Genomic DNA, 27,967 nt, shown 5'->3' on the forward strand with positions numbered 1-27,967 from the left:
CAAGCTGAGCATTTCTCCCAAATGAGGAGTTCTAACACCCTTCATTCCAGTGTCTAACAACCTCACCGATCTAACAGGATCCTTCCTGCTGTTTGGGGGGTATGGCTGGGGTGATGATGATGATATTTAAACAACTCATTACGTGCTAAGCACTATAGCAAGCTCTGGGGTCGGTACAAGGTAATCTGGTCAGACGTGGTTTCTGTCCCATGTGGGGCTCACATTCTAAGAGGGACACCTGTCCACATGTTTTGTTGTCTGTCTCCCCCTTCTAGACTGTGAGCCCGTTGTTGGGTAGGGACCGCCCCTATATGTTGCCAACTTGTACTTCCCAAGCACTTAGTACAGTGCTCTGCACACAGTAAGTGCTCAATAAATACAATTGAATGAATAAATGAGGGAGGCAGGGGGCCTGGAGTTAAGGCAGCAGAGATCGGGTTGTGCCGGGGGCTCACCTGGATCGAAGTTAAAGGGAAGAGGAAACCTAGAATGTGAGCGAGCAGGTGGGTGGCATCAGGGATGGGATCTGTTGCAGACCACGTGTTGCTGCTGCTGCTGCTGCTAGGGTCTGGCTTCAAACAGAAAGCATGGAGCACTTAGGGTGGAGGAAAGCAAATGAGGAGAAGGCAAATGAAGGGAGGAGTGCGCAGACCCTTTCAAGGGGAAAAGTTACCTATTCCTTTCCCTTAACAAAGGTACAGGAAGGGGGTGAGTGAGCGTGTTCCAGGAACAGTCTCTTCATGTTTTTACAGCCCTCAGCAGAACCCCACAACTAGCTCTGGCTTTTCTGGGCTTACACCTAACTGTAAGCCCGTTGGGTAGGGACCATCTCTATACGTTGCCGACTTGTACTTCCCAAGCGCTTAGTACAGTGCTCTGCATGCAGGAAACACTCATTAAACATGATTGAATATAATGTTCACATCTGTAATTATTTATATTGATGTGTCTCCCACTCTAGACTGTAAGCTCTTTGTGTCTGTTTATTATAGTGTACTCTCCCAAGCACTTAGTGCCCTGCACACAGTCAGTGCTCAGTAAATATGATTGACAGACCCCTGGAGAGAGATTCTGAGACTCTTCTCTTTAAGCACTCAGTACAGTGCTCCCACACAGAAAGTGCCCAATGAATACCATTAATTGATTAATGAATTCTGGCTGTGATATAGGCTGTGAGGAGTTATCCCAGGCCAGTGTGATCACTTTACAGAGAAGGGTGCTTCTCCACTCACCCTCCTGCCAGGCTTTCCTCTCAGGTGCTTAGCTCTTTAGTGGTTTGTGTGCAATTTGTATGTTTACTCATGTTCTTTAATTGTTGCTCTGTCAGTTTGTCAGGCTTGTCTTCCCTCTTAGGCCATCAGCTCCTTGGAGGGTGGGGAACTCATCTTTAACTCTCTTAGGTGCCTCCCAAGCACTGTGATCTTAGGCCATCAGCTCCTTGGAGGGTGGGGAACTCATCTTTAACTCTCTTAGGTGCCTCCCAAGCACTGTGATCTCTGCTCAGGCAGGCCTGTGGGTGGGGGTAGTTGGAGTGAAGATGACCTGGATCCCAAGGACCCCTGGTACTGTCCTGACTCTGCCAGGAGAGAAGGCTGGGCTCCCTCGCAAGGACAGGGAGGAAGGAACCCCCTGTTAGGCTCAAGAGTATCCTGGCCATGTGTTTCTGGATGAAAGAGGCTGCCGTTATTTCCATGACAACGGGAGCCTGGGTCTTGCTCCCCATCTGCTCTGATGAATATTTCAGGGTGGAAAATCCCTCCTCCCACTGAGCACTAGCACATGTCTCCCTGGGATTCTGCTAGAGGCCACAGATTGGGACCTACATGGAAAGCAGCGTAGTCTAGCGGAAAGAGCACAGATCTAGGAGTCAGAAGGACCTGGGTTCTAGTCCTCGCTTCACTCCTTGTTGGCTGCGTGATCTTGGGCAAGCCACGTCTCCTCATCTGTAAAAGGGGCATTAAGAGTTGGAGTTCCATGTGGGACAGGGACTATGTCCAACCCAATGATCTTGTATCTACCCCAGTGCGTAGTACAGTGCCTGGTACACAGTAAGTGCTTACCAAATACCATTATTACTGTAATTATCATTATTAGTATTAATAACAATAAAAATGTGTAATTGTTTGGAACAAGGAGAAGGAAACTGTTGGCCTTAGATCATCTTTATCAAGGGATTGACTCTTGGTGAAGGCTCCCACTAGCACACACCAAGCTGATCGAGCTCATGGACTTCACCTACCCCCATCCCTGGCTCCCTCCAGCTACCCGATCCATACTTGTAGCAAAACCCCTCCTCTCCCTACTGCTGATCTGCGTCTAGTAGAGTGGTGTGAGGTCAGATAAGCGAGGATCTGCTCATTGAGGGTTGGGTGTAGCCAAAGTTGCCACATAGGTTTAGGTGAGCAGGGAAACATAACGGCTTCATTATGTAATACCTATTCCCCACTGATCGGACATACCACTTCATCTTACAAATAGGGAAATGTGAAACAGAGAGGTTAAGTGACTTGCCTGAGGTCACACAGCAGTTAGTAGAAAGTCACTAACCCACAATATCTCCCTTCTTCATTACCGCAAAGGATTCTTGCTACTGGAAGTCTACTGAGGATTTCAGAGAGCTCCAGTCCCCTGCATTTGGGCTTCCTCTTGCAAATCCAGCTTCTCCTGTCAATAAAATCCAAACCTGAAGTTTTCATTCCAGGACCATGATCTACCCTGTACCTTCTCTAAACTGGTCACCTAGGAGTCTCAAGCCCTGCGCCAGCCAACCAGTCAATCAATCATATTTATCGAGGGCTTACTCCATGCAGAGCATGGTAGCACTGTACTAAGCATTTGGGAGAGTGCAATGCAACAGAGGGGGTAGACATGTTCCCTTCCCGCAAGGAGCTTATGTTCTAGAGGACTGTAGTATCTCCACTGTCTTGTATTTGTCTAGCGCTTTCAATTTTCCAAACACTGTCAGAACCAGCATCTTATTTTATTCTCACGACAGCCCTGTGAGATAAGGGGACTATGGGGAAGGATTCTTATTTCCATTTTACAGGGGAGGAAACAGGCCGAGGGGGTCACATGCCCTGCCTGAAGTCACACAGCAGACCAGAGGCCTTCTGATTCCCCACCCATGGTCTTTCCACTAGGCCATGTTGCTTCTTTAGGTACAAGGAATTGACTCTCAGTGCTCCTTCTTCCAGTTCCTAGACCACTTTGTTTCTCCTCCATCAAAATCCAGACTCCTGAGGCCAAAACCTCCACAGGGGAAAACGTGAAGAAGGGTGTGAGGTGGAGGTTAGCCAGGGGATGCTAATCCGGCTGGCTCATAGCAGTCACGTGCTCGTGGCCACATGCGGGAAGAGGACAAAAAGGCAAGTAATGGTGCAACTGAGGGAGACAGAATGACTTGGGTCTGCTTGGGAGGTGAGAAACATGCAGGGAATTTCACTGAGGGGTGGCCTATTTATATTAAGAGCTGCAGGCAGTGTGACTCAGAGGGTGGGGGTTGGGAGAAGGTCCAGTTTAAAGGGAGAGTAAAGCATGGTCAGTGATGGAAGAGAAGCAGCATGGCCTAGTGGAAAGAGCATGGGCCTGGGTTGGTTCTAATTGTGACCCTGCCAATTGCATGCTTTGTGGCTTTGGGCAAGTCACTTAACATCCCTCTAGACTGTAAACTCACTGTGGGCAGGGAATGTGTCTGTTTATTATATTATATTCTCCCAAGCGCTTAGTACAGTACTCTGCATACAGTAAATGCTCGATAAATTCGATTGAATGAATGAAAATCCCTGGGCCTAAGTTTCTTCAACTGTAAAATGGGGATTAAATCCTACTCTCTCCTACTTAGACTGTGAATCCATGTGGGACAGGGACTTTGTCCAACCTGATTAACTTGTATCTACCCCATTCACTCATTCATTCAATCGTATTTATTGAGCGCTTACTATGTGCAGAGCGCTGTACTAAGTGCTTGGGAAGTACAAGTTGGCAACATACCCCAGCGCTTAGAACAGTACTTGATACGTAGTGAGCACTTAAAAGTAGATAATAGTCTTCTAGACTGTGAGCCCATTGTTGGGTAGGGACCGTCTCTACATGTTGCCGATTTGTACTTCCCAAGCGCTTAGTACGGAGCTCTGCACGCAGTAAGCGCTCAATGAATACGATGGAATGAATGAATAATAATGATAAATTACCATATATAATAGTATAATGGTGTTGTTATTCCATAATAATAATTTATAGACCCTAGACCCTCTCTGTTCCTGTGATGAACTAGTGGCTGATATAATGTAAAAACAGGTCAGGTGGAAGTGCAGTTGGGTAGAACAACGAGACACTGCCTTGTATGCTGTTGAGCTGTCTCTGACTTATAGTGATACCATGAACACATCTCTCCCAGAACACCCCACCTCCTTCTGGTAGTGTATCCACAGAGTTTTCTTGGTCCAAATGTGGAAGTGGTTTACCATTGCCCCTTTCCATAGAGTCAGCTTGAGTCTCCGCCCTCAACTCTCTCCCTTTCCGCTGCTGTCCAGCACAGCGGAGACACTGATCCTTCTTTAATTATGGTACTTGTGAAGCGCTTACTATGTGTCAAACACTGTGCTAATCCCTGGGGTGGATATGAGATAATCGGCTTGGACATAGTCCCTGTCCCACATGGGACTCACAGTGTAAGGAGGAGGGGATAGGATTTAATCCCCATTTTATAGATGAGGAACCTGAGGCACAGAGAAATTAAGTGACATACCCAAGGTCATACAGCAAACAAGTGGAGGAGCCAGGATTGGAATCCAGGTCCTCTGACTCTCAGGCCTGTGCTCTAACCATTAGGCCATGCTACTTCTTTGTCCAGCGGATGGGGAATGGAGCCAGGCTGGGCATGACCTCCCCCCAGCAAATTGCAGCTCAGGCATCAGATAGGGACTGGTCATTCCTTCTCTGGGCAAGCTAGGGGCAGCTGCCACCCTCCTCCCTCTTCTTCTCAACCCCCACTCACCAAAGTGGCAGCTTTTCTTAGGTTGGGACCCGATGGGTGGATCTGACTTTGTGCTCCGTGTTGGACCAAGTTGAGATGGATTCTTCCCATGCTCCTTAGAGAATGCTGGGAAAGTGGCTTTGCCTTCTTGTTTTATTTATGTCTGAAGGCAGCTGTGATCCCTACTGAAGTATGCATGTGCGGGAAGGGAGGGGATACCAGTGTGGCTATTTAGAGCTGGGGAGGTAGTGATGGGAAGATGGCTTAGCCTCCTCCCTCCATCTGTGAATCTCTTGCAAGCTGATCTTACCCCTCCCGTGGGTGCCAAGGGGTGGTTGACATTCTCCCCACACCTTCCAGAGGGCAAGGAGCCCAGCCGACGTTCTGCAGCTTTCTTGTCTTCAGCCCGGGTGGCTGCTTTCTCAGATCTTGAGGGGAGAGCATGTCTTTGCTGCCTAGAGACCCAACGGTATTGACCCACCCCCTGGAGCTCTTCCTTCCGGCCACAAAACCCACAAGTGAGTTTAGAACTGCGATCTTTGGCTCTGATGTCATTTGGGCTCACTGCATCTCTCCATTTCCTGCAGGAGTGTCAGGGCTTGTAGCTGGCCCAGGCGTGACCACTAGAGAATACTGCAGTATTCTCTATGCACTATGTACACGAACGACCACTCCCTGAAACAAGTCAAGGCCCCAGAACTTGTGCTCACTTCCAGATTTCCCTTGCCCCAAGAGAAGAGAGAGAAGCCAACCTGTGCATTCCCCAAGCTCTCACTAAAGACTTAGCCAAGGGGGATACTGGTACACTGAAGCATTCTTTGCCTAAAAGGCAATTGAATTAAAGATCTCTAGAAAGGAGAATTTCTGGGGTGAGGGGGTATATCATCATCATCATCAATCATATTTATTGAGCGCTTACTGTGTGCAGAGCACTGTGCCAAGTGCCTGGGAGAGTACAATACAACAAAACTGGTCATTCCGTCCCTGAAGGTTTAGGCTTCCAACCAGTCCATAAACCAGCAGAACTGATGGTCTCATAGGTGACAAGTAAGAGCCTCCATCACTCATTGCCAACATTCATTCAGTCGTATTTGAGCGTTACTGTGTGCAAAGCACTGTACTAAGCGCTAGGGAGAATACAATATAACAACAAACAGACCTATTCCTGCCCACACCCAGCTCACATCTGGTGTTGCTCTTCAGATAGACAGATATAGCCCCTGGTAGGATATTGTAGAAGGGGGTGGGAACAGTCAAAGAGGAAGAAGGCTCCCCCCTTCTTCCTTCCCCCTTCCTCACGGATGATGGCAGGGGCTGCCCCCAAAATGGTTTGGGTGGGAATGACCATTTCTAATTCTCACATGCACATTCTCTCTCGGTGCTTGTACCCAGTAAGAGTTTAATAAGCACTGCTTAGCCGTACTAGAACCTAGACGGGGGCTTCTTGCAGAGTTGCTAGCCGCGGGCAACGGTGAAACTCTACATGAACAATCCCTTCTTTGGCTTTTTAGGTTTGAGTAGAGTGGACCAGGTACACAACTGGTTTCCTCAGCCATTCTAGCTGCTGTCTCAGGGAAAGGGAGAAGTGCACTGGCTGCCTTTCCAAGCTGAGGCTCAGAACACTCTGCCAGTCCTTTTTATTCAGGAGGGCAGCAGTGTCGTTCCAGGGACGGTCAGTCCAGTCCAGGTTCTTCCTCCAATGGCAAGAGCAGGATGCTTGGAGAAACTGTGGACTGGTTGTCTTCCTTGACATTTAGCCTATGCCTTCATCTAAAATCCCTAGCTCCCCCTCTGCCCCCCTCCACATTAGGCCATTATGGATTTGTCATTCACAAATTTATCCCAACCCTGCTTGAACCAGAAGCAGGTACAATTTCCTTTGGTAACATTTAATTTGGTAACTACCTGCCGTGGGAAAACATGTCTCTTATTGTCTGTTCTGAGACTATCACCTTCAAGCTCCAGTGAGGGTCCCCACATCCTTTTGTTGTGAGATTTGGTGAACAGATGTTGTACCTTTAAATCACTTAACTTCCCCGTGCCTCAGTTTCCTCATCTCTAAAATGGCGATTCAGTATCTGTTCTGCCTCCTACTTAGACTACGAATCCCATGGGGAACAGGGACTGTCCCCACGTGATCGTCTTGAATCTACCGTAGCATTCAGCGCAGTGTAATAAGTGCTTAACAAATGTCGCCAGTAATCCTTTCAGCCTATCCGCATATGGAAGCTTCTCCGATCCTTGAGTCATCTCGGTCCCTACTGCAAATCTCATATCGTCCTGCTTAAGGCGCGGTGACCGGAACCACATACAGGAAGTTCAGCTGAATTGAGGGAGGAGCAGCTAAATCGCTATCATGGGTGGTTTGGGGAGAAGATTTAATGTGAGCTGGGGAGGTTTGTGCAGCTCTGTGCTCCTGCAGTGTCCTTCCCAAGACACTCTCCTGATTGCAGAGCCCAGTTTGGGGAGGGAGAGGGGAGTGAGGGGCTTCCAGAGTGAGGGGCTTCCATAGCAATAGTATTTATTAAGTGCTTACTGTGTGCAGAGTACTGTACTAAGCAATGAGAGAAAGTATCCAGGTGGCCCCTGTCCTCCATGGGGTGCACATTGGGGAGGGCTCGGGGAGGGCTCAGCTCCCATTCCTGCAGCCCCCAGTTGAACCTCTACCCCACCCTCCAATCAATCGTTTTTTTAATCAATCAGTCATATTTATTGAGAGCTTATTGTGTGCAGAGCACTGTGCTAAGCTTTTGGGAGAGTAATAATAATAATGGCATTTGTTAAGCACTTACTATGTGCTGGGGGGGATACAAGGTGATCAGGTTGTACCACATGGGGCTCACAGTCTTAAACCCCATTTTACAGATGAGGTAACTGAGGCTTAGAGAAGTTAGGTGACTTGCCCAGGGTCACACAGCAGACGTGGTGGTGGAGCTGGGATTAGAACCCATGACCTCTGACTCCCAATCCCAGGCTCTTTCCACTGAGCCACGCTGCTTCTCGCTGTTTCCCTAATGCCTTTGATACTCGTTGGCTGCCTGGAGCACGTAGTCGAGAGAGCCACTGCCTTTTCAACACACACACAAACACACACAACCCACCCATTTCTGCCCCTGCTGCTTTTTGGTTTCACTCCCACATGCAGACCCAGAAGCGAAATACAGCAGAGTTTGTAGACACATTCTCTGCCCTCAATGAGCTTACAGTCTAAAGAGAGAGACGGACATTAAAATAAATAAGTTATGGGTATAACCATCAGGGCAGCGGGACTGAGGGTGGGGTGAATATCAGGTGTCCAAAGAGTAAGATCCAGGTTCACAGATGATGCAGAAGGGAGAGGAAGTCAGGGAAGGAGGGCTTAATCATGGAAGGCCTTTTGGAGGGGATATAATCTTAATAAGGCTTTGAAATAGAGCGGGGGTGTGGTGTATTTGGAGAGGGAGGAAGTTCCAGGCCAGAGAGAGGATGTGGGAAAGGGGTAGGCGGCGAGATAGACGATGGGGCACAGTGAGCGAGCTGATACTAGATCTTGACACTATCAGCAGTCTTGGGACAGGAGCATCCAAAGAGGGCAGCCCTCGAACTGAGCCTGTGGCATTTCCCCAGAGAAGCAGTGTGGCTCAATGGAAAGAGCATGGGCTTTGGAGTCAGAGGTCATTGGTTCGAATCCCGGCCCTGCCACATGTCTGCTGTGTGACCTTGGTCAAGTCACTTCACTTCTCTGAGCCTCAGTTACCTCATCTGTAAAACGGGGATTAAGACTGTGAGCCCCACGTGGGACAACTTGATCACCTTGTATCCACCCAGCGTGGCTCAGTGGAAAGAGCACGGGCTTTGGAGTCAGAGGTCATGGGTTCGAATCCCTGCTCCGCCACATGTCTGCTGTGTGACCTTGGGCAAGTCACTTCACTTCTCTGAGCCTCAGTTACCTCATCTGTAAAATGGGGATTAAGACTGTGAGCCTCACGTGGGACAACCTGATCACCTTGTATCCCCCCAGGGCTTAGAACAGTGCTTTGCACATAGTAAGCGCTTAACAAATGCCATTATTATTATTACTATAAACAGTGCCTGGTCTGCAGCAGTAACTGGACTGTCCACATCCAGCCTCTCTCTGAACCCGTTCCACTGGGCTGACTCTCCACCTCTGTTACCCCTCCTACCTCACCTCTCTTCTCTCCTTCTACAGCCCAGCCTGCACCCTCCGCTCCTCCGCCGCCAATCTCCTCACCGTCCCTCATTCTCGCCTGTCCCACCATCAACCCCCAGCCCACGTCATCCCCCGGGCCTGGAATGCCCTCCCTCTGCCCATCCGCCAAGCTAGCTCTCTTCCTCCCTTCAAGGCCCTACTGAGAGCTCACCTCCTCCAGGAGGCCTTCCCAGACTGAGCACCTTCCTTCCTCTCCCCCTCGTCCCCCTCTCCGTTCCCCCATCTTACCTCCTTCCCTTCCCCACAGCACCTGTATATATGTATATATTTTTGTACATATTTATTACTCTATTTATTTTACTTGTACATATCTATTCTATTTATTTTATTTTATTAGTATGTTTGGTTTTGTTCTCTGTCTCCCCCTTTAAGACTGTGAGCCCACTGTTGGGTAGGGACTGTCTCTATATGTTGCCAATTTGTACTTCCCAAGTGCTTAGTACAGTGCTCTGCACATAGTAAGCGCTCAATAAATACGATTGATGATGAAGATGATGTTACCTTCCCCATCCATCCTCATCTTGGCAGGGACTTGTTCTTGGCGGTTCATTATTGCTGCCCCAGGGGGCAAGTTCTCCCGATGGGTGCGTGAAATTCCCAGTTGCCTAATCCGTCCCCCTAGCTGGGCCTTAGAATGGAAATGGCCAGTTATCGCCGGAGGTGTTCGCAGGACAGCACGGGGGAGCTGATGGAGGGGAGGCCCGATGGGGAGTCACACTGGCTGTCGTGGAAATCCCCGCTTCGACTGGGGCTGGCAATATTTGGATTGCAGTCTCTTGGAGACAGACCTGGAGATTTTAGGAACCTGTGGGATACTTTGTGAAGCAGGGCTTCCTTCTGCGGTCCTCCCGTCAGCTTCGTCGAAGGACCTCCATGCCTCCACTTCAAAATCCTATTAAAAAGTCACCTCCATCAAGTGGTCTTCCCTGATTAATCCTCCCATTTCCTCAGTTGTGTGATCCTATCACCATTATGGCATTTATATTAGTTCTCTGTTGTCAGGTGATCATGAGCACTTACTGTGTGCAGCCTGGTCAAGTAGAAAGAGCACGGGCCTGAGAGAGGACCTGAGTTCTAATCCCAGTTCTGTCACTTGTCTGCTGTGTGACCTTGGGCAAGTCACTTCACTTCTCTGGGCCTCAGTTTCCTCCTCTGTAAAATGGGAAATAAGACGGTGAGCCCCATGTGAGACAACCTGATTACCTTGTATCTACCCCAGCACTTAGAACAGTGCTTGACACATAGTAAGTGCTTGACAAATACCACCATTATTATTATTATTAAAATGGGGATTAAACCCTACTTCCTCTTACAGAGAAGCAGCATGGCGCAGTGGATAGAGCTTGGATAGGCTTGGGAGTCAGAAGGTGATTGGTTCTAATCCCAACTCCGCCCTTTGTCTGCTGTGTGATCTTGGGCAAGTCATTTAACTGAGCCCCACGTGGGACAACCTGATCACCTTGTAACCTCCCCAGCACTTAAAACAATCAATCAATCATATTTATTGAGTGCTAACTGTGTGCAGAGCACTGTACTAAGAACAGTGCTTTGCACATAGTAGGCGCTTAACAAATGCCATCATTATTATTATTATTCTCCATGCCTCAGTTATCTCATCTGTAAAAGGGGGATTGAGACTGTGAGCCCCAGTTGGGACAGGGACTGTGTCCAGACCAATTTGCATGTATACACCCCAGTGCTTAGTACAGTGCCTAGCACATAGCACTTAACAAATACTATAATTATTATTATTTAGACTGTCAGGCCCATGTGGGACAGTGACAGAGTCTAACCTGATTATCTACCCCAGCGCTTAGTACATAGTAAGCAGTTAACAAATACAACAGTAATAAGGTAAAAAATGAGCACTGTATCACTGTACCTTAGACTTGAAGAGTAGACTAAAGGTAAAAGGGACTCTGTCCCTTCCCTCTAGCAGCTTACATGCTAATGGGGGAGAAAGAAAGACACAAATCATTTATAAATATCAGGAACGGCAAGAAGGATAACATGACAGCTGTTGATAGCAGGTGTGTGGCAGGATAAATAGAGAAGCATCATGGCCTAGTGGATAAGGAATGTACCTGGGTGTCAGAAGGACCTGGGTTCTAATCCTGTCTCTGCCACTTGTCCGCTGTGTGATTTTGGCTTAGAACCGTGCTTTGCACATAGTATGCGCTTAATAAATGCCATTATTATTATTACTTTGGGCAAGTCACTTAACTTCTCTGTGCCTCAGTGACCACACCAGCAAAAGGGGGATTTAGACCGTGAGTGCTATGTGGGACAAGGACCTGATTAACTTCTATCTACCCCAGCACTTAGCACAGTGCCTGGCAACATATTAAGTGCTTAAATACCATGAAAAATAGAAAATGAACATAAATCAAAAGCTGCTGAAGTGCTAAGGATGGCTGGTGGATGGATGGATGGGACCTAGGAAGCTGGAACTTGGAAATTTATTTACCCCTATCTATTAGTTGTATTGAGCGCTTACATTGTGCAGAGCACTTTACTAAGTGCTTGGGAGAGTAAAATATAATATCATCCACATTCCAGTATATTCAACTATGGTACATTTGTCAATTTACCTAATCTCTGCCTTGATAAAGTGTAAGTGCTTCATGGGGAGGGGTCATATCTTTAACTTTTGAACATTTCCCAAGTGCCTGGTATGCCGTAAGTTCCTGTAAATGTCGTTGGCACTGAGACGGAAATTCAGAGAGCATTGCTAAACACCCGTGGTTCTGCATAGAGCTCTGATGGAACAAGGTGGCACCTGCCAGGAGCCCCTTTAGTCTTTGCGTTTGCTCACAAACTGCCCATGGATGGTGGGGCTTTTGGCGATGCCCAAGCCCCCGACAATCCTCAGCAAACCCAGGCCTGGTTTCTGTCCTGCTACATACCCCCGCTGAAGCCTGGGTTGATTAATGGGGTGGTCGACTTTCATTCCCTTGGGTCGTGGAGAGAGAAAACACCAGGATCCCCGTCGATGATGTGCCCGTCCTCGATGCAGAAAACCCGTGGGTGTGTTGATGAGGGACAAGGGTCACTCTCAGGGGGTGAATATTTCTCAGAGGACAACCTGTGGCCTCATGCCTGCACTTTGATATCTCTCTTTCTCTCCAGGGCGGGAGGTACCGGGGCTCCATCAATGAGTATGGTGATTTTGATGCTAACCAGGATGCTGAGGCCCTGTACAGTGCCATGAAGGGCATAGGTAGGTGACTCCCGAGCCTGGGAGAGGCTGGCCTGGTTGGGAAACAACTCAGGGAATCCCCAGGCCCTTGGTGGAAGCAGGGAGAGGGTTGGGGGGAGGGGGGGAAACAGAGTACCAGGAAGGAGGTGTGCCTGAGAGGGTTTGGGGATAAGGGGAATTCTAGTCTGGAGCTGCCCGAAACCAACTCAGGTGGAATGTGGGGCTCCTTTGCTCAGGAGCAGTTTAGATTCCCTCCCTCCACGTCTTCCTAGATTATCCTCTATTCCCCCAGCAACAACCATGCACCACCTCCTTTTATCCCCAGTTCTCTTGTGCTCCCTTTCTCTCTCCCTCATGGAATTAAGGTGGGGTGTTCTCCCAGGGTCTGGTTTGATAGCCCTGGTCCGCCTTTGGAGAAGAGAGACTGCATATGTGAAGGATCCTGTGGGAGAGGGTTTTAGGGTCCGGGCTCTGGTCTCTTCTCTTCGCAGGCAGTGACAAGGAGGCCATATTGGAGCTGATCACCTCCCGGAACAATCGCCAGAGGAACGAGATCTGCCAGAGCTACAAATCCCTCTATGGCAAGGTAATCATGGAAACCAGGCCTTTGTCCGTAGGGTTTGAGGAAGAAGAGTAGTGAAGATGGGGGGCCCTGGGAAATGATCCTGAGGCCAAGTGGGCATCTGGGGAACCCCCAACTCCTCTTTCTCCCTCCATCCCTACTCTGTCCTCCTCCTCCTCCTCCTCCACAGGACCTCATCGCGGACCTAAAGTATGAACTGACCGGGAAGTTCGAGCGGCTGATCGTGGGCCTCATGAGGCCTCTGGCTTACTTCGATGCCAAGGAGATTAAAGATGCCGTCGCGGTAAGGTGGGGTGGGTGGAGGTCTGGCCTGGGAGAGGGTGTGTTCCCTGGGCAGGTCTCCCACCTGGACCACAGTTCTGTCACCGTCTAGGTGTCCTAGCTGGGTGAGTGTCATCGGGGCGGGTGTCCCTTCACGACATTCCCTTGTCTCCCTCAGGGGATCGGCACCGATGAGAAGTGCCTGATTGAGATCCTGGCCTCCCGGACAAACCAGCAGATTCACCAGCTAGTGGCGGCCTACAAAGACGGTGAGTGACGTGGGATGAGCCGGGCTCCCGGATTCTGGAGAGGCCTCCCCCGGGCTGGAAATAATTGATTGATTTGATCCATCGACTGATTCTTCACAGCGTACGAGCGAGACCTGGAGGGAGACGTCATCGCCGACACCTCTGGCCACTTCCAAAAGATGCTCGTGGTGTTGCTTCAGGTAGGTTGGGGGTGAGGAGGGGGCCCGTCCCCGCGGCTCTCTGCATGCCAGTGTCAGACAGCCTCCTTGGGGTGGGCAGCCTGGGACGGTGCCAGGGTGAATGGCTGAGGGTCTGGAGGTGATGAGAAGGAGTGGGAAGCTTAGATTGCGAGCCCCATATGGAACAAGGAGTGTGCCTGACCTGATTATCTTGTATCTACCCCAGCGTTTAGAACAGTGCTTGACACATAAGTAAGTGCTTAACAAGTACCATTTTTAAAAAAGGGGAAAGGAGGGCACCTTTTTCCCTGCCCGTTTTGTTTTCTTCAAACCCAAGGGACTCCTCTTTCCCTTCTGCTCCTCCTCCACTCGAAATCTATCTTCCTCTCCTCTCCCCAAGCCCTTTCTTATACTAAAATGTGAAGACGCTAGTGTACTGTTTACCCCAAAACATCCTTAGGTCCCTGCCCCTGCTCTAGGGTTTTCTGAGAGGCTGGTTGTAACTAGTTGGGAGTGGTCATCCTGACTCAGAGAAGTATCCAAGATGCTGTTGCCTCTGAGAAAGCCTCGGCCTAATGCAGCCCTTAGAAAGGAAGTGGACTCTTGAGCCACTCAGCTGGAAATGTGCTACCCAACTCACTCTCCTGTGATATCTGCATGCTATGTCCAAAACCAAATCTCAAAGCATCAATTCAAGTAGCACTTAGACTATCCGATCCTTGAGTGGGCTGGCTATCTACTTGAGAGGCGGATGCTAGGTTGTTCTCCAAACCAGCTACCTTGCTTGTTGATCCAGAGAACAGGGCTTGTTGACCCAGAGAACAGGACAGGAGAAAGAAAGGGACTGGGCCTAACTCCTGAGGCTTCTGGAGGGTGGTCTCCATCCAATCAGGGTCCTCTGCAGCTCCTTTTCTGCAGTCAATTCTGGTCCAGTTTGGAACTCAAAACCCACCCCTGTGACCCACGGACACCTGAGCTGCTTCAGTGCCCTCTTCTGAAGGCCGAACAAATCAGATTCCCCTCCACTGACAGCCCCTAGCCTGCCGAAGCTTCCTCTATCCAACATCCATTATGCATATAAAACTATCGCAACTGGGTTACTCTCTACCAAAAGATTCGACCACCTTTTGGTAGAGAGTATCACAAAATAATAACTGTGGTATTTAAGTGCTTTCTGTGTGCCAAGCATTGAGTATATCTGTAAGGTAATCAGGTTCTACAAGAGGCTCACAGACTTAAGTAGGGAGGGAGAGCAGGTTTAAATCCCCATTTTGCAGAAGAGGGAACTGAGGTACAGAGACTTGCCCAAGGTAAGTGGCAGAGCTGGGTTTAGAACCCAGGTCCTCAGACTCCCAGGATTATGCTCTTTCCACTAGGCCACTCTGCTTCACATGCAAAAGAGTGCAAGAAACTGCCAGAATCAGTAGACACACCCAGTAAACCTTATCCCTTTGAGCCCTGCTCTAAAATTAGGAATGAGTGAAAATGTCCTGCCTGCCCTTGGGACACTTGTAAGGAATATTACCTTGTTCGTTTTTGGCCTGTGGTTCTCCATTATGACTCTACCCTTTTTCCTCTCTGACCCATTCTCCTGTCTGCCTTGTGCTGATTTGAACCCATGACCTCTGACTCCAAAGCCCGTGCTCTTTCCACTGAGCCACGGTGCTTCTTCTATTTATTTTGTTAATGATGTGCATATAGCTATAATTCTATTTATTCTGATGGTATTGACACCTGTCTACTTGTTTTGTTGTCTGTCTCCCCCTTCTCTCCTGTGAGCCCGTTGTTGGGTAGGGCCCGTCTCTGTATGTTGCCGACTTGTATTCCCAAGTGCTTAGTACAGTGCTCTGCACATAGGAAGCGTTCAGTAAATATGATTGAATGAATGAATGCACGTATTTATTACTCTATTTTATTTATGTGTGTATAGCTATAATTCTATTTGTTCTGATGGTATTGACATCTGTCTACTTGTTTTGTTGTCTGTCTCCTCCTTCTCTCCTGTGAGCCCGTTGTTGGGTAGGGACAGTCTATATGTCGCCGACCTGTACTTCCCAAGTGCTTAGTACAGTGCTCTGCACACAGCAAGCGCTCAATAAATACAATTGAATGAATGAATGGGTCAAGTTTGTTTCACTCTGTCTCATTTCTGAGCAGAAACTTTTAGTTCACCTTTGAGATGCCGAATTTTTAGTCTTGATTCTTGATTCCACATCTTGAATAAACTCACACATGCTTTCCCATCCTCAGACTTACTCCACCCACAGTAGGAGGTTGGCATCCCTCCTTTCACTATCTCCTGCCCCTTATGGTAAATAAGGCATAGCCGTATTGGTAGTAGTAATGGTATTTATTTGGTGTTCACCGTGAGCAAAGCACTACAGTAAGCGCTGGTGAAAGGATTCACAGATGGGAATTAGACATGGTCCCTGGTCTTCAGGAGGCTCCCAGTCTGAGGAGACAGACTCATGATAGTAGATAAAAGAAAACTCAATCACCTCACCGACTCCTACCTTACCCTACTGATTTCCTATTACAACTCAGCCAGCACATTTCATCCCTCTAATGCCGACTTACCTACTCACTGCATCTTCATCTCATCTGTCTTGTCTCTGACCCCTTTCCTAGGTCTTCCTTGTAGTCTGGAACTCCTTCCCTCCTCAAAGTCTTATTAAAATCGCATCTCCTCCAAGAGACCTTCCCTAAGCCCGTATCTCCCCTGCTCCCTCTCTCTTCTGTGTCAACCTCTGCACTCGAATCTCTACTCTTTCAGCACTTCATATTCACCCCTCCTTCAGCCCTACAGCACTGATGCACATATCTGTAATGTCTGTTCCCCCTCTAGACTGTTAGCTCCTTATGGACAGGGATCATGTTTATCACCTTTGTTGTACTGTGCTCTTCCAAGTGCTTAGTACAGTGCTCTACAAATAAGTGCTCAGAAAATATCATCGATTGGTTTGAAACACACTCAGAATGCTCCTCCAAAGGCAATGCAGGGTATACAGGCAGCAGAGGTGGCGTTGAAGAACGGCAGTTGCAGGAGGTGAAACAAGAGGGAATATCTGGGCCTCTCCTCTGCTGCAGGGAAAGCGTCTGCCAACTCTGTTGTACTCTAAGTGCTTAGTACAGTGGTCTGCACATAGTGAGCGCTCAAGATGGTGACAGAAGCAGTTTTGATCTCCCGAATATGGGAATGATGAAGTGGAAGAGGTGGGGACTGATGGGGACTCTCTTCCTTACCCAGCCAAAGAGGGCAGGAGGGTTGAGTAGCCACCCAGACCCCTTCCCCCGAGCAGCCCTCAGAAATTATCTTTTGGTCCTGGAGGCCTGATCCCACCCTTCTCTCTGTTGGACAAGTTGCAATTGTCTGTTGGTCTGAGTAGGGTTGTCTCGATTTCTACCCCCAGGGCACACGGGAGGAAGATGACGTGGTGAGCGAAGACCTGGTGCAGCAAGATGTCCAGGTAAGCAAGGGCAGCTCACAGTTGCTGGATGGGGGTGGAGGCTTGGGGACCGGAGGTCAGAGCCTCTGGAGACTTTGGGATGCAGCAGGAGGCCTTCGAGAGGGATGTCTCTCTTGCCGAATATAGTGACCTAAAATGTTGCTGTGTAGCATGGGACGTAGACCCTGTGCTTGCCGGTAGCCAGAAGACTAGCCTGACTCCTTACCCTCATTGGCTCATGAGCTGCCCCCGCCCCATGTCTCCCGGGCCCCATAGCTTCATCGCTTGCTGCTGACTGTTCAGTTTCTCCTCTTAGTACAGTTGTCTCCCCAACTTGACCGTGGGCCCCTCAAGATCCTCTTGCAAGTGCATTGCCACCTCTGCAGTCCCCAGGCCCTATTGAGTCGCCCAAATTCCAGGCTAGAGTCCCCACCAGGTTGGCATGTGGGAGTGCTAAGCCCTTCCGCAGCACGATTACTTCTGACCCCAGCTACCCATGGTGTTGACAGATCGACTACCTGTGGTGTTGACAAATGGACCGCTGTGGTCGGGGACCTTTGAGATTTGGGAATGAGGGAGGGAGGGTGGTGAGTGAGAGCCGGGAACTCCCCAGCGGGCACTCAGTCTCCACAGAAGTTCTCTTCTAGTGGTCCTGAGCCCACGTGAAGGGCCGCCGAGAGGTGGCTGGCTGAGGTGGGGTGGCAGGCCGGCGTTTTGCACCTAGGTTCGTCTTGGCTTCGTGAGCAGGGGACGTAGGATCCAGGGCTCCACTTCCCTTGGGTTGATGCACTTTCTCCCCTTCCCGGCAGACCCTGTATGAAGCTGGGGAACTGAAATGGGGAACAGACGAGGCCGAGTTCATCTACATCTTGGGAAACCGGAGCAAACAGCACCTGCGGCTGGGTGAGGAAACCTCTGGGCCCAGGGAGGCCTCCTTCCTGCTGGCTATGCCCTCGAGATCGGGGGGAGGGCGAGACCCAGATGGGGGACCTGATTTGGCAAGATCCAGGCCATCTGTTGATTTGTGGAAGCAGCTTCACTTTTGGCCATGTGGCTTCTTTCTGGCCCCTGAGCCAGTCATGGCAGTTTCTTTCTGGTCCCTGAGCCTGCCATGGTGGCTTTTTTTCTGGGTCTGAGCCCGCCCTGATGGCTTCTACCTGATCTCTGGGCCTGTTGTGGCGGCCCCTCTCTGATCCCTGAGCCCACCTGGGTGGCTTCTTTCTGGCCCTGAGCATGCTACAGATCGGTAGGGTTGCTAAATATGTCCAAGGCAGACAGGGGACCAGGCAGGACCTGCTGTGGTTGAAAGAAAAGCCACTTCTTTGCCCAGCCCAATTATCATGGTGACAGCCTACAGGAGTTTGTTGGGCAGCTGTAAGCTAGCTCTCTTCCTCCCTTCAAAGCCCTACTGAGAGCTCACCTCCTCCAGGAGGCCTTCCCAGACTGAGCCCTCTCCTTCCTCTCCCCCTCCTCCCCCTCCCCATCCCCCCCTTACCTCCTTCCCCTCCCCACAGCACCTGTATATATGTATATATGTTTGTACGTATTTATTACTCTATTTTATTTGTACGTATTCTATTTTATTTTGTTGATATGTTTTGTTTTGTTGTCTGTCTCCCCCTTCTAGATTGTGAGCCCACTGTTAGGTAGGGACCGTCTCTACATGTTGCCAACTTGGACTTCCCAAGTGCTTAGTCCAGTGCTCTGCACACAGTAAGCGCTCAATAAATACGATTGAATGAATGAATGAATGAATGAATGAATGAATGAATAAGCGACCCTTCCTCTCTCAGCAGTAACTGCCCACCCAGGCCTGATATGCTTGTTAATTGGCACCCATGAGGCTGACCCTGCTGCCACCTGGTGGCAATAATAATAATAATAATGATAATAATAATAATGATAATAATAATATAATGGCATTTATTAAGCGCTTACTACATGCAAAGCACTGTTTTAAGCACCGGGGAGGTTACAAGGAGATCAGGTTGTCCCATGGGGGGCTCACAGTCTTCATCCCCGTTTTACAGATGAGGGAACTGAGGCCCAGAGAAGTGAAGTGACTTGCCCAAAGTCACACAGCTGACAAGTGGCGGAGCCGGGATTTGAACCCGTGACCTCTGACTCCAAAGCCCATGCTCTTTCCACTGAGCCACGCTGCTTCTGTAATGCAAAGAACCTCCTGCTCACTACAGTGCTTCTCGCCCTTCCTTTTAGACTTTTAGACTGTGAGTCCACTGTTGGGTAGGGACTGTCTCTATATGTTGCCAACTTGTACTTCCCAAGCGCTTAGTACAGTGCTCTGCACACAGTAAGCGCTCAATAAATACGATTGATTGATTCCTCCTCCAACCCCATATAATAATAACAATTGTAGTATTTAAGTGCCTACTGTTTACCAGGCACTGTACTAAGCAATCAATCAATCAATCAGTCAATCGTATTTATTGAGCGCTTACTGTGTGCAGAGCACTGTACTAAGCACTTGGGAAGTACAAGTTGGCAACATATAGAGACAGTCCCTACCCAACAGTGGGCTCACAGTCTAAAAGGGGGAGACAGAGAACAAAACCAAACATACTAACAAGCACTGGGATGGATACATGTGAGCCCCCCATGGGACAACCTGATTACCTTGTAACCTCCCCAGCGCTTAGAACAGTGCTTTGCACATAGTAAGCGCTTAATAAATGCCCTTATTAGTATTATTATTACAAGCAGTTCAGGTTAGATGCAATCCGTGCCCCACATGGGGCTCACAGTCTTAATCCCCATTTTACAGATGAGGTAACTGAGGCACAGAGAAGTTAAGTAAGTGACTTGCATTAGAACCCAGGTCCTTCTGGCTCCTAGGTCCATACTCTAACCTCTAGGACACTCTGTCTCTCTCTGCTGCTTAAATCGGGGGGTCTTTCTGCTCATCATTTTGTGCCCCATCACCTTCTGCAGTGTTTGACGAGTACCTGAAGACCACAGGGAAGCCAATTGAATCTAGTATCCGCGCTGAGCTGTCTGGGGACTTCCAGAAGCTGATGCTGGCCGTGGGTGAGTCCATCCTGCCTTCTCGTCCCACTTAGTAATTCTACAGGATGCTTGGGTCCCAGCTGGGAATATAGAAGATGTGGTAGGGAAAGCGGGAGCATCTAGATATTTGGGGCGGGATCCCACATCCAGGCTGTTCTTCCTCCACATCTTTTCCAGGCTCTATCTCTTCCTTTCCATCCAAATGACTAGCAGGGTCTTTATTTAATAATAATAATAATAATAATAATAATAATGGCATTTATTACGCGCTTACTATGTGCAAAGCACTGTTCTAAGCTCTGGGGAGGTTACAAGGTGATCAGCTTGTCCCATGGGGGGCTCACAGTCTTTATCCCCATTTTACAGATGAGGTAACTGAGGCCCAGAGAAGTGAAGTGACTTGCCCAAAGTCACACAGCTGACAAGTGGCGGAGCTGGGATTTGAACCCATGACCTCTGACTCCAAAGCCCAGGCTCTTTTCCACAGAGCCACGCTGCTTCTCTTTATTTCATTCTGTTGCCCGAATCATATTTCTAAAGTGTCATTCTGCCCATGTCTCTCCACTCCTCAAAAGCCTACGGTAGTTGCCCATTCCTCTTCTATCAAGCAGAAACTCCTTTGACAATTGGTTTTAAAGCATTCAACCAGTTTTCTCTCTCCTATTTATGCACTCTTTTTTTATGGTATTTGTTAGGCCTTTACTATGTGCCAGGTACTGTACTACGCACTGAAGTAGATGCAAGCTACCACAGTCCATGTCCCACATGGGGCTCAAAGTCTTAATTCCCATTTTACAGATGAGGTAACTGAAATACAGAGAAGTGAAGTGACACAGCAGGCAGAGGCGGGATTAAATAATAATAATAATAATGATGGCATTTATTAAGCACTTACTATGTGCACTGTTTGAAGCGCTGGGGAGGTTACAAGGAGATCAGATTGTCCCACGGGGGGCTCACAGTCTTAATCCCCATTTTACAGATGAGGGAATGGAAGCCCAGAGAAGTTAAGTGACTTGCCCAAAGTCACACAACTGACAATTGGCAGAGCCTGGATTCGAACCCCTGACTCCAAAGCCCGTGCTCTTTCCACTGAGCCACACTGCTTCTCACGCTCTTCTCTCATACTACACTTCCACTCATAACCGTCATTAGTACTTAGTACAGTGGCTCTGAGTGCGGGAAGCACTTCCATGGATTCATTCAATCATGTTTATTGAGCGCTTACTGTGTGCAGAGCACAGTACTAAGTGCTTGGTGGAGCACAAGATAACAGACACAGTCCCCGCCCACAGTGAGTTTATACTTTGTGCCCATCGTGATCCTGTTCCATCTTCTCCTTCCCCAGTGAAGTGCGTGCGCAGCACTGCTGAGTATTTTGCCGAAAGACTCTTCAAGGCCATGAAAGTGAGTGGTGGGTTCTGGGGGGCTGCAGGGAAGCAGGAGGGTTGGGGTGGAGTGAGCCCTGCCATTTGTCGTTGGCCTCTGAGCCCAGCAATGGGGAGCGCCTGGAGCTCAGATGTTGCCCTGGTCTCGTGTTTCAGGCCCCGGGGCCCGACCTGGGCTCCAGTGGCTTCTGCTCTTAGGGACATCTGTTCCCCATCTGGGGACACCCAAGGAGGAGCGACCAAGCTGTCCTCCGCGCCCCTTCCCCCGCCTCCCAAACCCTCTCTGCTTCTTCTAGGGCCTGGGAACGCGGGATAACACCCTGATCCGGATCATGGTCTCCCGCAGCGAGCTGGACATGCTGGACATCCGGGAGGTCTTCCGGACCAAGTATGAGAAGTCTCTGTTCAGCATGATCAAGGTGAGCGGTGGCAGGGGCCGGGGCTAAGCTGGGAGGGGGCGAAGCCAGTCAACCTGGGTAGGAACGTGTGCCGTCTCCCTCACCAGGGACCTGGGGCCCGAGCTATAGGCCGCACTGAACGGTGAAGATGGAAACTCTCCCAGCTAGCAGGGATCAGGGACTGGACCCGTATAGAAGTCAGCAACGAGATTTGCTGAGCTCTGAGCGTGAAACTGGGCTAAGCTGTCTGGGAAATTTCGGGAAGGAAAGACAGGGTGGTCCTCACCTCACCCCCTCGGGGCATACCCCTTATTGAACGCACGCCCTCAGTGTGCACTCCTTCTTCTGCACGCTCCTCGGGCACACACCCCCTCGAGCAAACCTGCCAATAACTGAGCCCCTTCCTTCCTCTCCCCCTTGTCCCCCTCTCCATCCCCCCATCTTACCTCCCTCCCTTCCCCACAGCACCTGTATATATGTATATATGTTTGTACATATTTTTTTTACTCTATTTATTTATTTAATTTATTTGTACATATCTATTCTATTTATTTTATTTTGTTAGTATGTTTGGTTTTGTTCTCTGTCTCCCCCTTTTAGACTGTGAGCCCACTGTTGGGTAGGGACTGTCTCTATATGTTGCCAATTTGTACTTCCCAAGCGCTCAGTACAGTGCTCTGCACATAGTAAGTGCTCAATAAATACGATTGATGATGATGATGATGATAATTGTAGCTCTGGGAGGAATGAGACCCATAAAGCTTTGTGCTAGTTTTTCTGCGGGTGTGGAAAGGTGTGTAGGAGTCCTTCTGGATAGTAGTGAGGTGCAGAGACGGTACTTGCTCCCCTTCCAGCCTGGACTAGGCATTTCCACCCTTCCCCACCCCCAGCAGAAGCAGGGCGAGTAGCGTTCCCCAAGGATTGGAGATGGGACCCTTGCGGGTAGGGAGAGCTGGTACTCAACCTCCTCTCTCCCCCAACCTTTTTTCTTTATAGAATGACACCTCTGGGGAATACAAAAAGGCTCTGCTGAAACTCTGCGGGGGAGACGATGAGTAAGTAGCTGAGGCCTCCCTGATTCTTCTCCCCCCTTCCTTCCCTCTCTCCCTCCCTGCCTCCCCCCTCTTATCCCTCCCTTCCCCTCCCTCTCTCTGCAGCTCTTCCCATCACCTGCTGGGAAGCCACCCAGTTGTGGTAGCCCTGGGCCTGTAGCTCCTTTCCAGGGGAAAGTCCCTCCCAGGTCCTCCTGCTTGGGAAGGAGCAGGAGCGTTTCAGTTTGCAGGGGTGGAGGAAAGTGACATCTTCTCCAGCTTCTCACATCCAGCAGAACAGATACTTTGTAAGCCTGGGAGAAGTGATAATCTGCTTCAGGAGAAAGGGCTTCGTCTTGGGCCATCTAAAATAAGGGGCAGACACAGAGAGAGAGATAATGTGTGTCACACACACACAGGTGCTTGAGTGTTGGATTTTTCAGTCACTTAATCATATTTGTTGAGCATTTACCAAGTGTAAAGCCGGTGCCTGGGAGATACAACAGAAGAAAGGCACGCACTACCTGCCTTCAACAGGCTCAAAGTCTAATGGGCCGGTTAAGCAGACAATAGGTAAAGCTGTGTTCTTTTTACCCCTAGAGCAAAGGTGCCATGTTTTAGATTGTTTGGGTTTACTTGTACATATTTATTCTATTTATTTTATTTTGTTAATATGTTTTGTTTTGTCTGTCTCCCCCTTCTAGACTGTGAGCCCGCTGTTGGGTAGGGACCGTCTCTATATGTTTCTAACTTGTACTTCCCAAGCGCTTAGTACAGTGCTCTGCACACAGTAAGCGCTCAATAAATACGATTGAATGAATGAGAGAAAAAAGGGGGCTCAGTCTGGGAAGGCCTCTTGGAGGAGGTGAGCTCTCAATAGGGCTTTGAAGGGAGGAAGAGAGCCTGCTTGGTGGATGTGTGATGTTGAAACCAGCTCTGAGGGCCGTGGCCTAGCAACCAGGCCCATGGGATTGTCCCCACATTCCCTGGAGTCATTGCCCTCATCAGCGAAGACCTGATTTTTCTCCCTCCCTGGGGCCCCTCTGTAGCCATGGTAATGGTCACTCTCCATCTGCCAGGGTAACAGTGGGTCTCCTGCAAGTGTTGGCATCAGTTCTGCTCCAAGTGTTGCCTCCAAGGGCAGAGGAGCGAGTGGCGAGTGGTGTCCCATTCCTCCTCAGTGTGGAGGAGAAGAGGGAGGAGGAGGAGAGGGCTACCTCCGTGCCTTCCATAGCCTCTCCTCTCTGGGCCCTCCACCCCACCTCCACTTCCAGGTGGGTGGGTAAGAAGGGGGCAGCTTCTCTGCTGGGCTGCCCAGATACGAACCCTGGGCAGGACCAGAGGGCTGCCAGGGGTGGGTTTTGGCTGCTGCCACCACCTCTGGTGGTTCTGTACCGCTCTTCACCATCCTCATGTCCTGTCCGCTCCGTTCCAGTGCCGCTGGCCAGTTCTTCCCCGAGGCAGCACAGGTGGCTTATCGGATGTGGGAACTTAGCGCGGTGGCCAGAGTGGAGGTCAGGCACCCCCCAACCCCTCTCACCACCCCTTTCCCGCTTGCACTCTAAAAAAACACTGCTTCTATCCTGCGTGCTGGCTCTTCTCCCTGCAGCCGTTTGGGTGGCCCTGCTCCCTTTCTCCCTGCCCCGAGCCCCCCTCCAGCCAAAGGGGACTCTGTCTTGTGCACTTGGGACTCTTTCTTCTCTTTTGTGAGTGGGTTGGTGGGTGCTCTTGCATTAACCCCTAACATGCTGGCTCTCCAGTGGTTCCTGGGCCACTAACCACTGACAGGGACTGTTGATGAGTGAGGGAGAGAGTGACCAGACTGCTTCTCCTGAGGGCATGTTATCCTGTAGCAGAAGGATCTTTGCGTGAAACCCAGTAGTCCTGAGTTGTGTCCTGCAATGGGACCCTCAGGTGCCCACCCCTGGGCGATCCCTACCACCCTGGCTCTTGTCCGGATTCATCAGGCTCCAGGCCTCTGTAAGACAGAAGCTGCGGCGGGCGGGGGGTTAAGAGATAGGTCTGAGCCAACTTTTCTGGGATTTTTCTTTCTGGTCTTCAGCCCCCTGAAGCTGCCAGGAAACACTACCGGAGGGGGCTGGGGAGCATTGGGTGGCGGGCTGAGGCTGAGCCCATGGGAAGCAAGGGAGGTCAAGGGCACTGGAGTAGACATAGAGTGAGGAAGGAGTGGCACTGGACTGCAAGCTCCCAAAGTGTGGGAGGTTGGGGGAGGCCCCATCCTTACCGAGAAGAACAGGAAGCGGGGTCAGCACCATTAACCTCAGACAAAAATAGGGTTCGGATTCAATAGCCCCGGACTCTGTTCCTCTTGGGACTGTCGTTCTTCACATCCTGGATGCTCTGCTGCCTGGGTGGTGGATTTTCTCTCGCTGAGTTGAGGGGCAGGGGACCGCACCCCCACCCGCCTCTGCTCTCACTCCCCTAGCCTGCTTAGCCCAGAGCTTGCTGAGAGCTTGTCCTCACTTCTGCTGAATCGCATGCTCCCTTCTGCAACGCCCCTCCCGAAGAGTGTCTGGCTTCCCCCTGAAGCCTTTTGTGCTTTTTGCAGCTGAAAGGAACAGTGCATCCGGCTGTGGACTTCAATCCCGAGGCGGACGCCAAGGCCCTGCGCAAAGCCATGAAAGGACTTGGTACGGAAGCCCCTTAAGGGGGATCTGCTCCTGCTGGAGGGGAGGAGAGGGTGTAGAAACCTTAAATCATTGAGTCAGTCGTGGTTATCGTTCACCCCATCGAGTTAATCAAGCAATAGTATTTATTTATTGAGTGCTTACTCTGAGCACGGAACTGTACCAGACACTTGGAGTACAGTAGAACAGAGTTAGTAGACATGGTCCCTGCCCTTAAGGAGCTTACAGTCTAGTAGGGGAGATAGACCCTAAAATAATAAGGGGAAGCTGCAGTGTGTAAAGATGTGTATGTAAGTACTGTGGGAGTGGAGTGTGTAACTAAGTGTTTAGGGGGTACAGGCTCAAATGCCGGGGTGATGGAGTGGGGAGGGAAAATAGAATGGGGTGATGAAAGACTTGTCAGGGAAGGCTTCCTGGAGGAGAGATGATTTTAGTTGGGCTCTGCAAATGGGGAGAGTGATGGTCTGCCGGACTTGGAAGGGGGAGGGAGTTCCAGACTGGAGGGAGGATGTGAGCAAGGGGGTCAATGGCAAGAGGAAGGAAACACAGTGAGTAGGTTGGCATTTTTTTTTAATAGTATTTGTTAAACGCTTATTGTTTGCCAGGCCCTGTTTGAAATGCTGGAGTAGTTACAAAGTAATCAGGTTGGATACAGTCCATGTCCCACATGGAGTTCACAGTCTTAATCCCCATTTTACAGATGAGGTAACTGAGGCACAGAGAAGTGAAGTGACTTGCCCAAGGTCGCACAGCAAACAAGTGGCAGAACCGGGACTACAGCCCAGGTCCTCCCGACTCCCAGGCCTGTGCTCTAACCACCAGACCACACTGCTTCTCTTGTTCTAGGAACCGATGAAAGCACCATCATTGACGTCCTCACCCACCGGAGCAATGCCCAGAGGCAGGAAATCCGAAAGACGTTCAAATCCCACTTTGGCAGGGTAGTGATCTTCCTTCCCTTATTCCCACACCTCCTCCCGACCCCACCACCTCCCCAGCCCCTGCTCCATCCTGATATCAGCCAAGCCCTCTCTCCATCATCTCTGCCCTGCTCCTCTGGCTGGGAGTCGGTGTGGCCCCTCAGAGCTGTATTGGCTGCCATCCTCACCATTTCCTCGCACCCGTGACCCTGGCCTCCCATCCCTTCTCCTTCACTGGTGTCCCTTGGCTGGGGTACAGAAGGCCCTGAGGGTGGGACTTGTGTTTTCCTCCCGGCCGAGGGAGTCTCTAACACCCGTTGTCCGGTTGGGTTTCGGGAAGGACCTGATGGCCGACCTGAAGTCGGAGATTTCGGGCAACCTGGCCAGGCTGATCCTGGGACTCATGATGACGCCAGCCCATTACGATGCCAAGCAGCTGAAGAAGGCCATGGAGGTAGGTGGTTGGCAGCCCGTCAGAGCGGAGAGAGAGGGAAGGAGAGCATAGGTCCCTATCCTGTGGGGCCTCCGGAGAATTCTAGGGAAGGATGGAATATATCTTGGATCTTGGAGAGGGGCTTGATTCCAACTTGACTGCTCACCGTAGGGAAGGCTGCGGGGACACTAACTGTGGCTCTTTTTTAGTCTATGACAAGGATAAGAGCCTGTGAGAGGGGGCCAGAATTACACACAGGCTGTAGGAAGAGCTCCCAGATTACACAGGCTTTCAGCTGGTCCGTGAACCTGCATTCCTCAAGTGCCCACAGTGGCAGCATGGCCTAGTGGATAGAGCCTGGTCCTAGCTCCACCACTTGTCTACCGTGTGACCTTGGGCAAATCACTTCACTTCTTGATGCCTCAGTTCTCTCACCTGTAAAGTGGGAATTAAGACTGTGAGCCCCATGTGGGACAAGGACTGTGACCAACCTGATTAGCTGGAATCTACCCTAGCTTGAATCTACCCCAGCGCTTAGAACAGTGCCTGGCATGTAATAAATGCTTAACAAATACCATAAAAAAGAAAGAAAAAACTGCCTTGCAGCCTGTAAGATTTTTTGCAGGAGCCTGCAGAAGTCACCTCCAGAACTTTTTGAAAAGGATAATGACCTTTTTGGGATGGTTTGTGTATGACCCTGTCTGGAGACGGGGATGAACTAAGTGACTTCTCAGAATCCCTTCCAGCCCCTGGATTTTATGATGGTGATGATCGTTATGGTATTAAGTGCTCATTCTGTGCCAAGCCCAGCTTTAAGCCCTGAGATAGATACAAGATAACCAGAATGGACACAGGCCCTGACCCACAAGGGGCTCAGAGTCTAAGAGGAAGGGAAACCAGAGGTCAAATCCCCAGTTTATGGAGAAGAAAAATGAGGTCCAGAGAGGCCAAGCGACTTGCCCCTAATGGTATATCAGGCCCGTGGCAGGGCCAGTACTAGAACCTGGGCCTCCTTCCTCGCGTG

General features: G+C 50.0%; 1 protein-coding gene across 4 annotated transcripts in view; it reads left to right on the plus strand.

The window, feature by feature from the left end:
• Window positions 1-27,967, plus strand: part of ANXA6 (annexin A6) — a 48,594-nt gene that overhangs the window by 9,883 nt on the left and 10,744 nt on the right. For all 4 annotated transcript variants that reach the window (XM_038772521.1, XM_038772520.1, XM_038772519.1 and 1 more), the window contains exons 3-17: window positions 12,315-12,405; window positions 12,876-12,970; window positions 13,137-13,250; window positions 13,407-13,497; window positions 13,597-13,676; window positions 17,066-17,122; window positions 17,911-18,004; window positions 20,051-20,146; window positions 21,474-21,532; window positions 21,810-21,932; window positions 22,908-22,966; window positions 24,378-24,456; window positions 25,512-25,593; window positions 26,437-26,531; window positions 26,851-26,964. In XM_038772521.1, the coding sequence (XP_038628449.1) occupies window positions 12,315-12,405; window positions 12,876-12,970; window positions 13,137-13,250; window positions 13,407-13,497; window positions 13,597-13,676; window positions 17,066-17,122; window positions 17,911-18,004; window positions 20,051-20,146; window positions 21,474-21,532; window positions 21,810-21,932; window positions 22,908-22,966; window positions 24,378-24,456; window positions 25,512-25,593; window positions 26,437-26,531; window positions 26,851-26,964 (1,329 nt within the window). The remainder of the gene's footprint in view (window positions 1-12,314; window positions 12,406-12,875; window positions 12,971-13,136; window positions 13,251-13,406; window positions 13,498-13,596; window positions 13,677-17,065; window positions 17,123-17,910; window positions 18,005-20,050; window positions 20,147-21,473; window positions 21,533-21,809; window positions 21,933-22,907; window positions 22,967-24,377; window positions 24,457-25,511; window positions 25,594-26,436; window positions 26,532-26,850; window positions 26,965-27,967) is intronic.

Source organism: Tachyglossus aculeatus, chromosome X1 (assembly GCF_015852505.1).
Source record: "Tachyglossus aculeatus isolate mTacAcu1 chromosome X1, mTacAcu1.pri, whole genome shotgun sequence".
Taxonomy (NCBI): domain Eukaryota; kingdom Metazoa; phylum Chordata; class Mammalia; order Monotremata; family Tachyglossidae; genus Tachyglossus; species Tachyglossus aculeatus.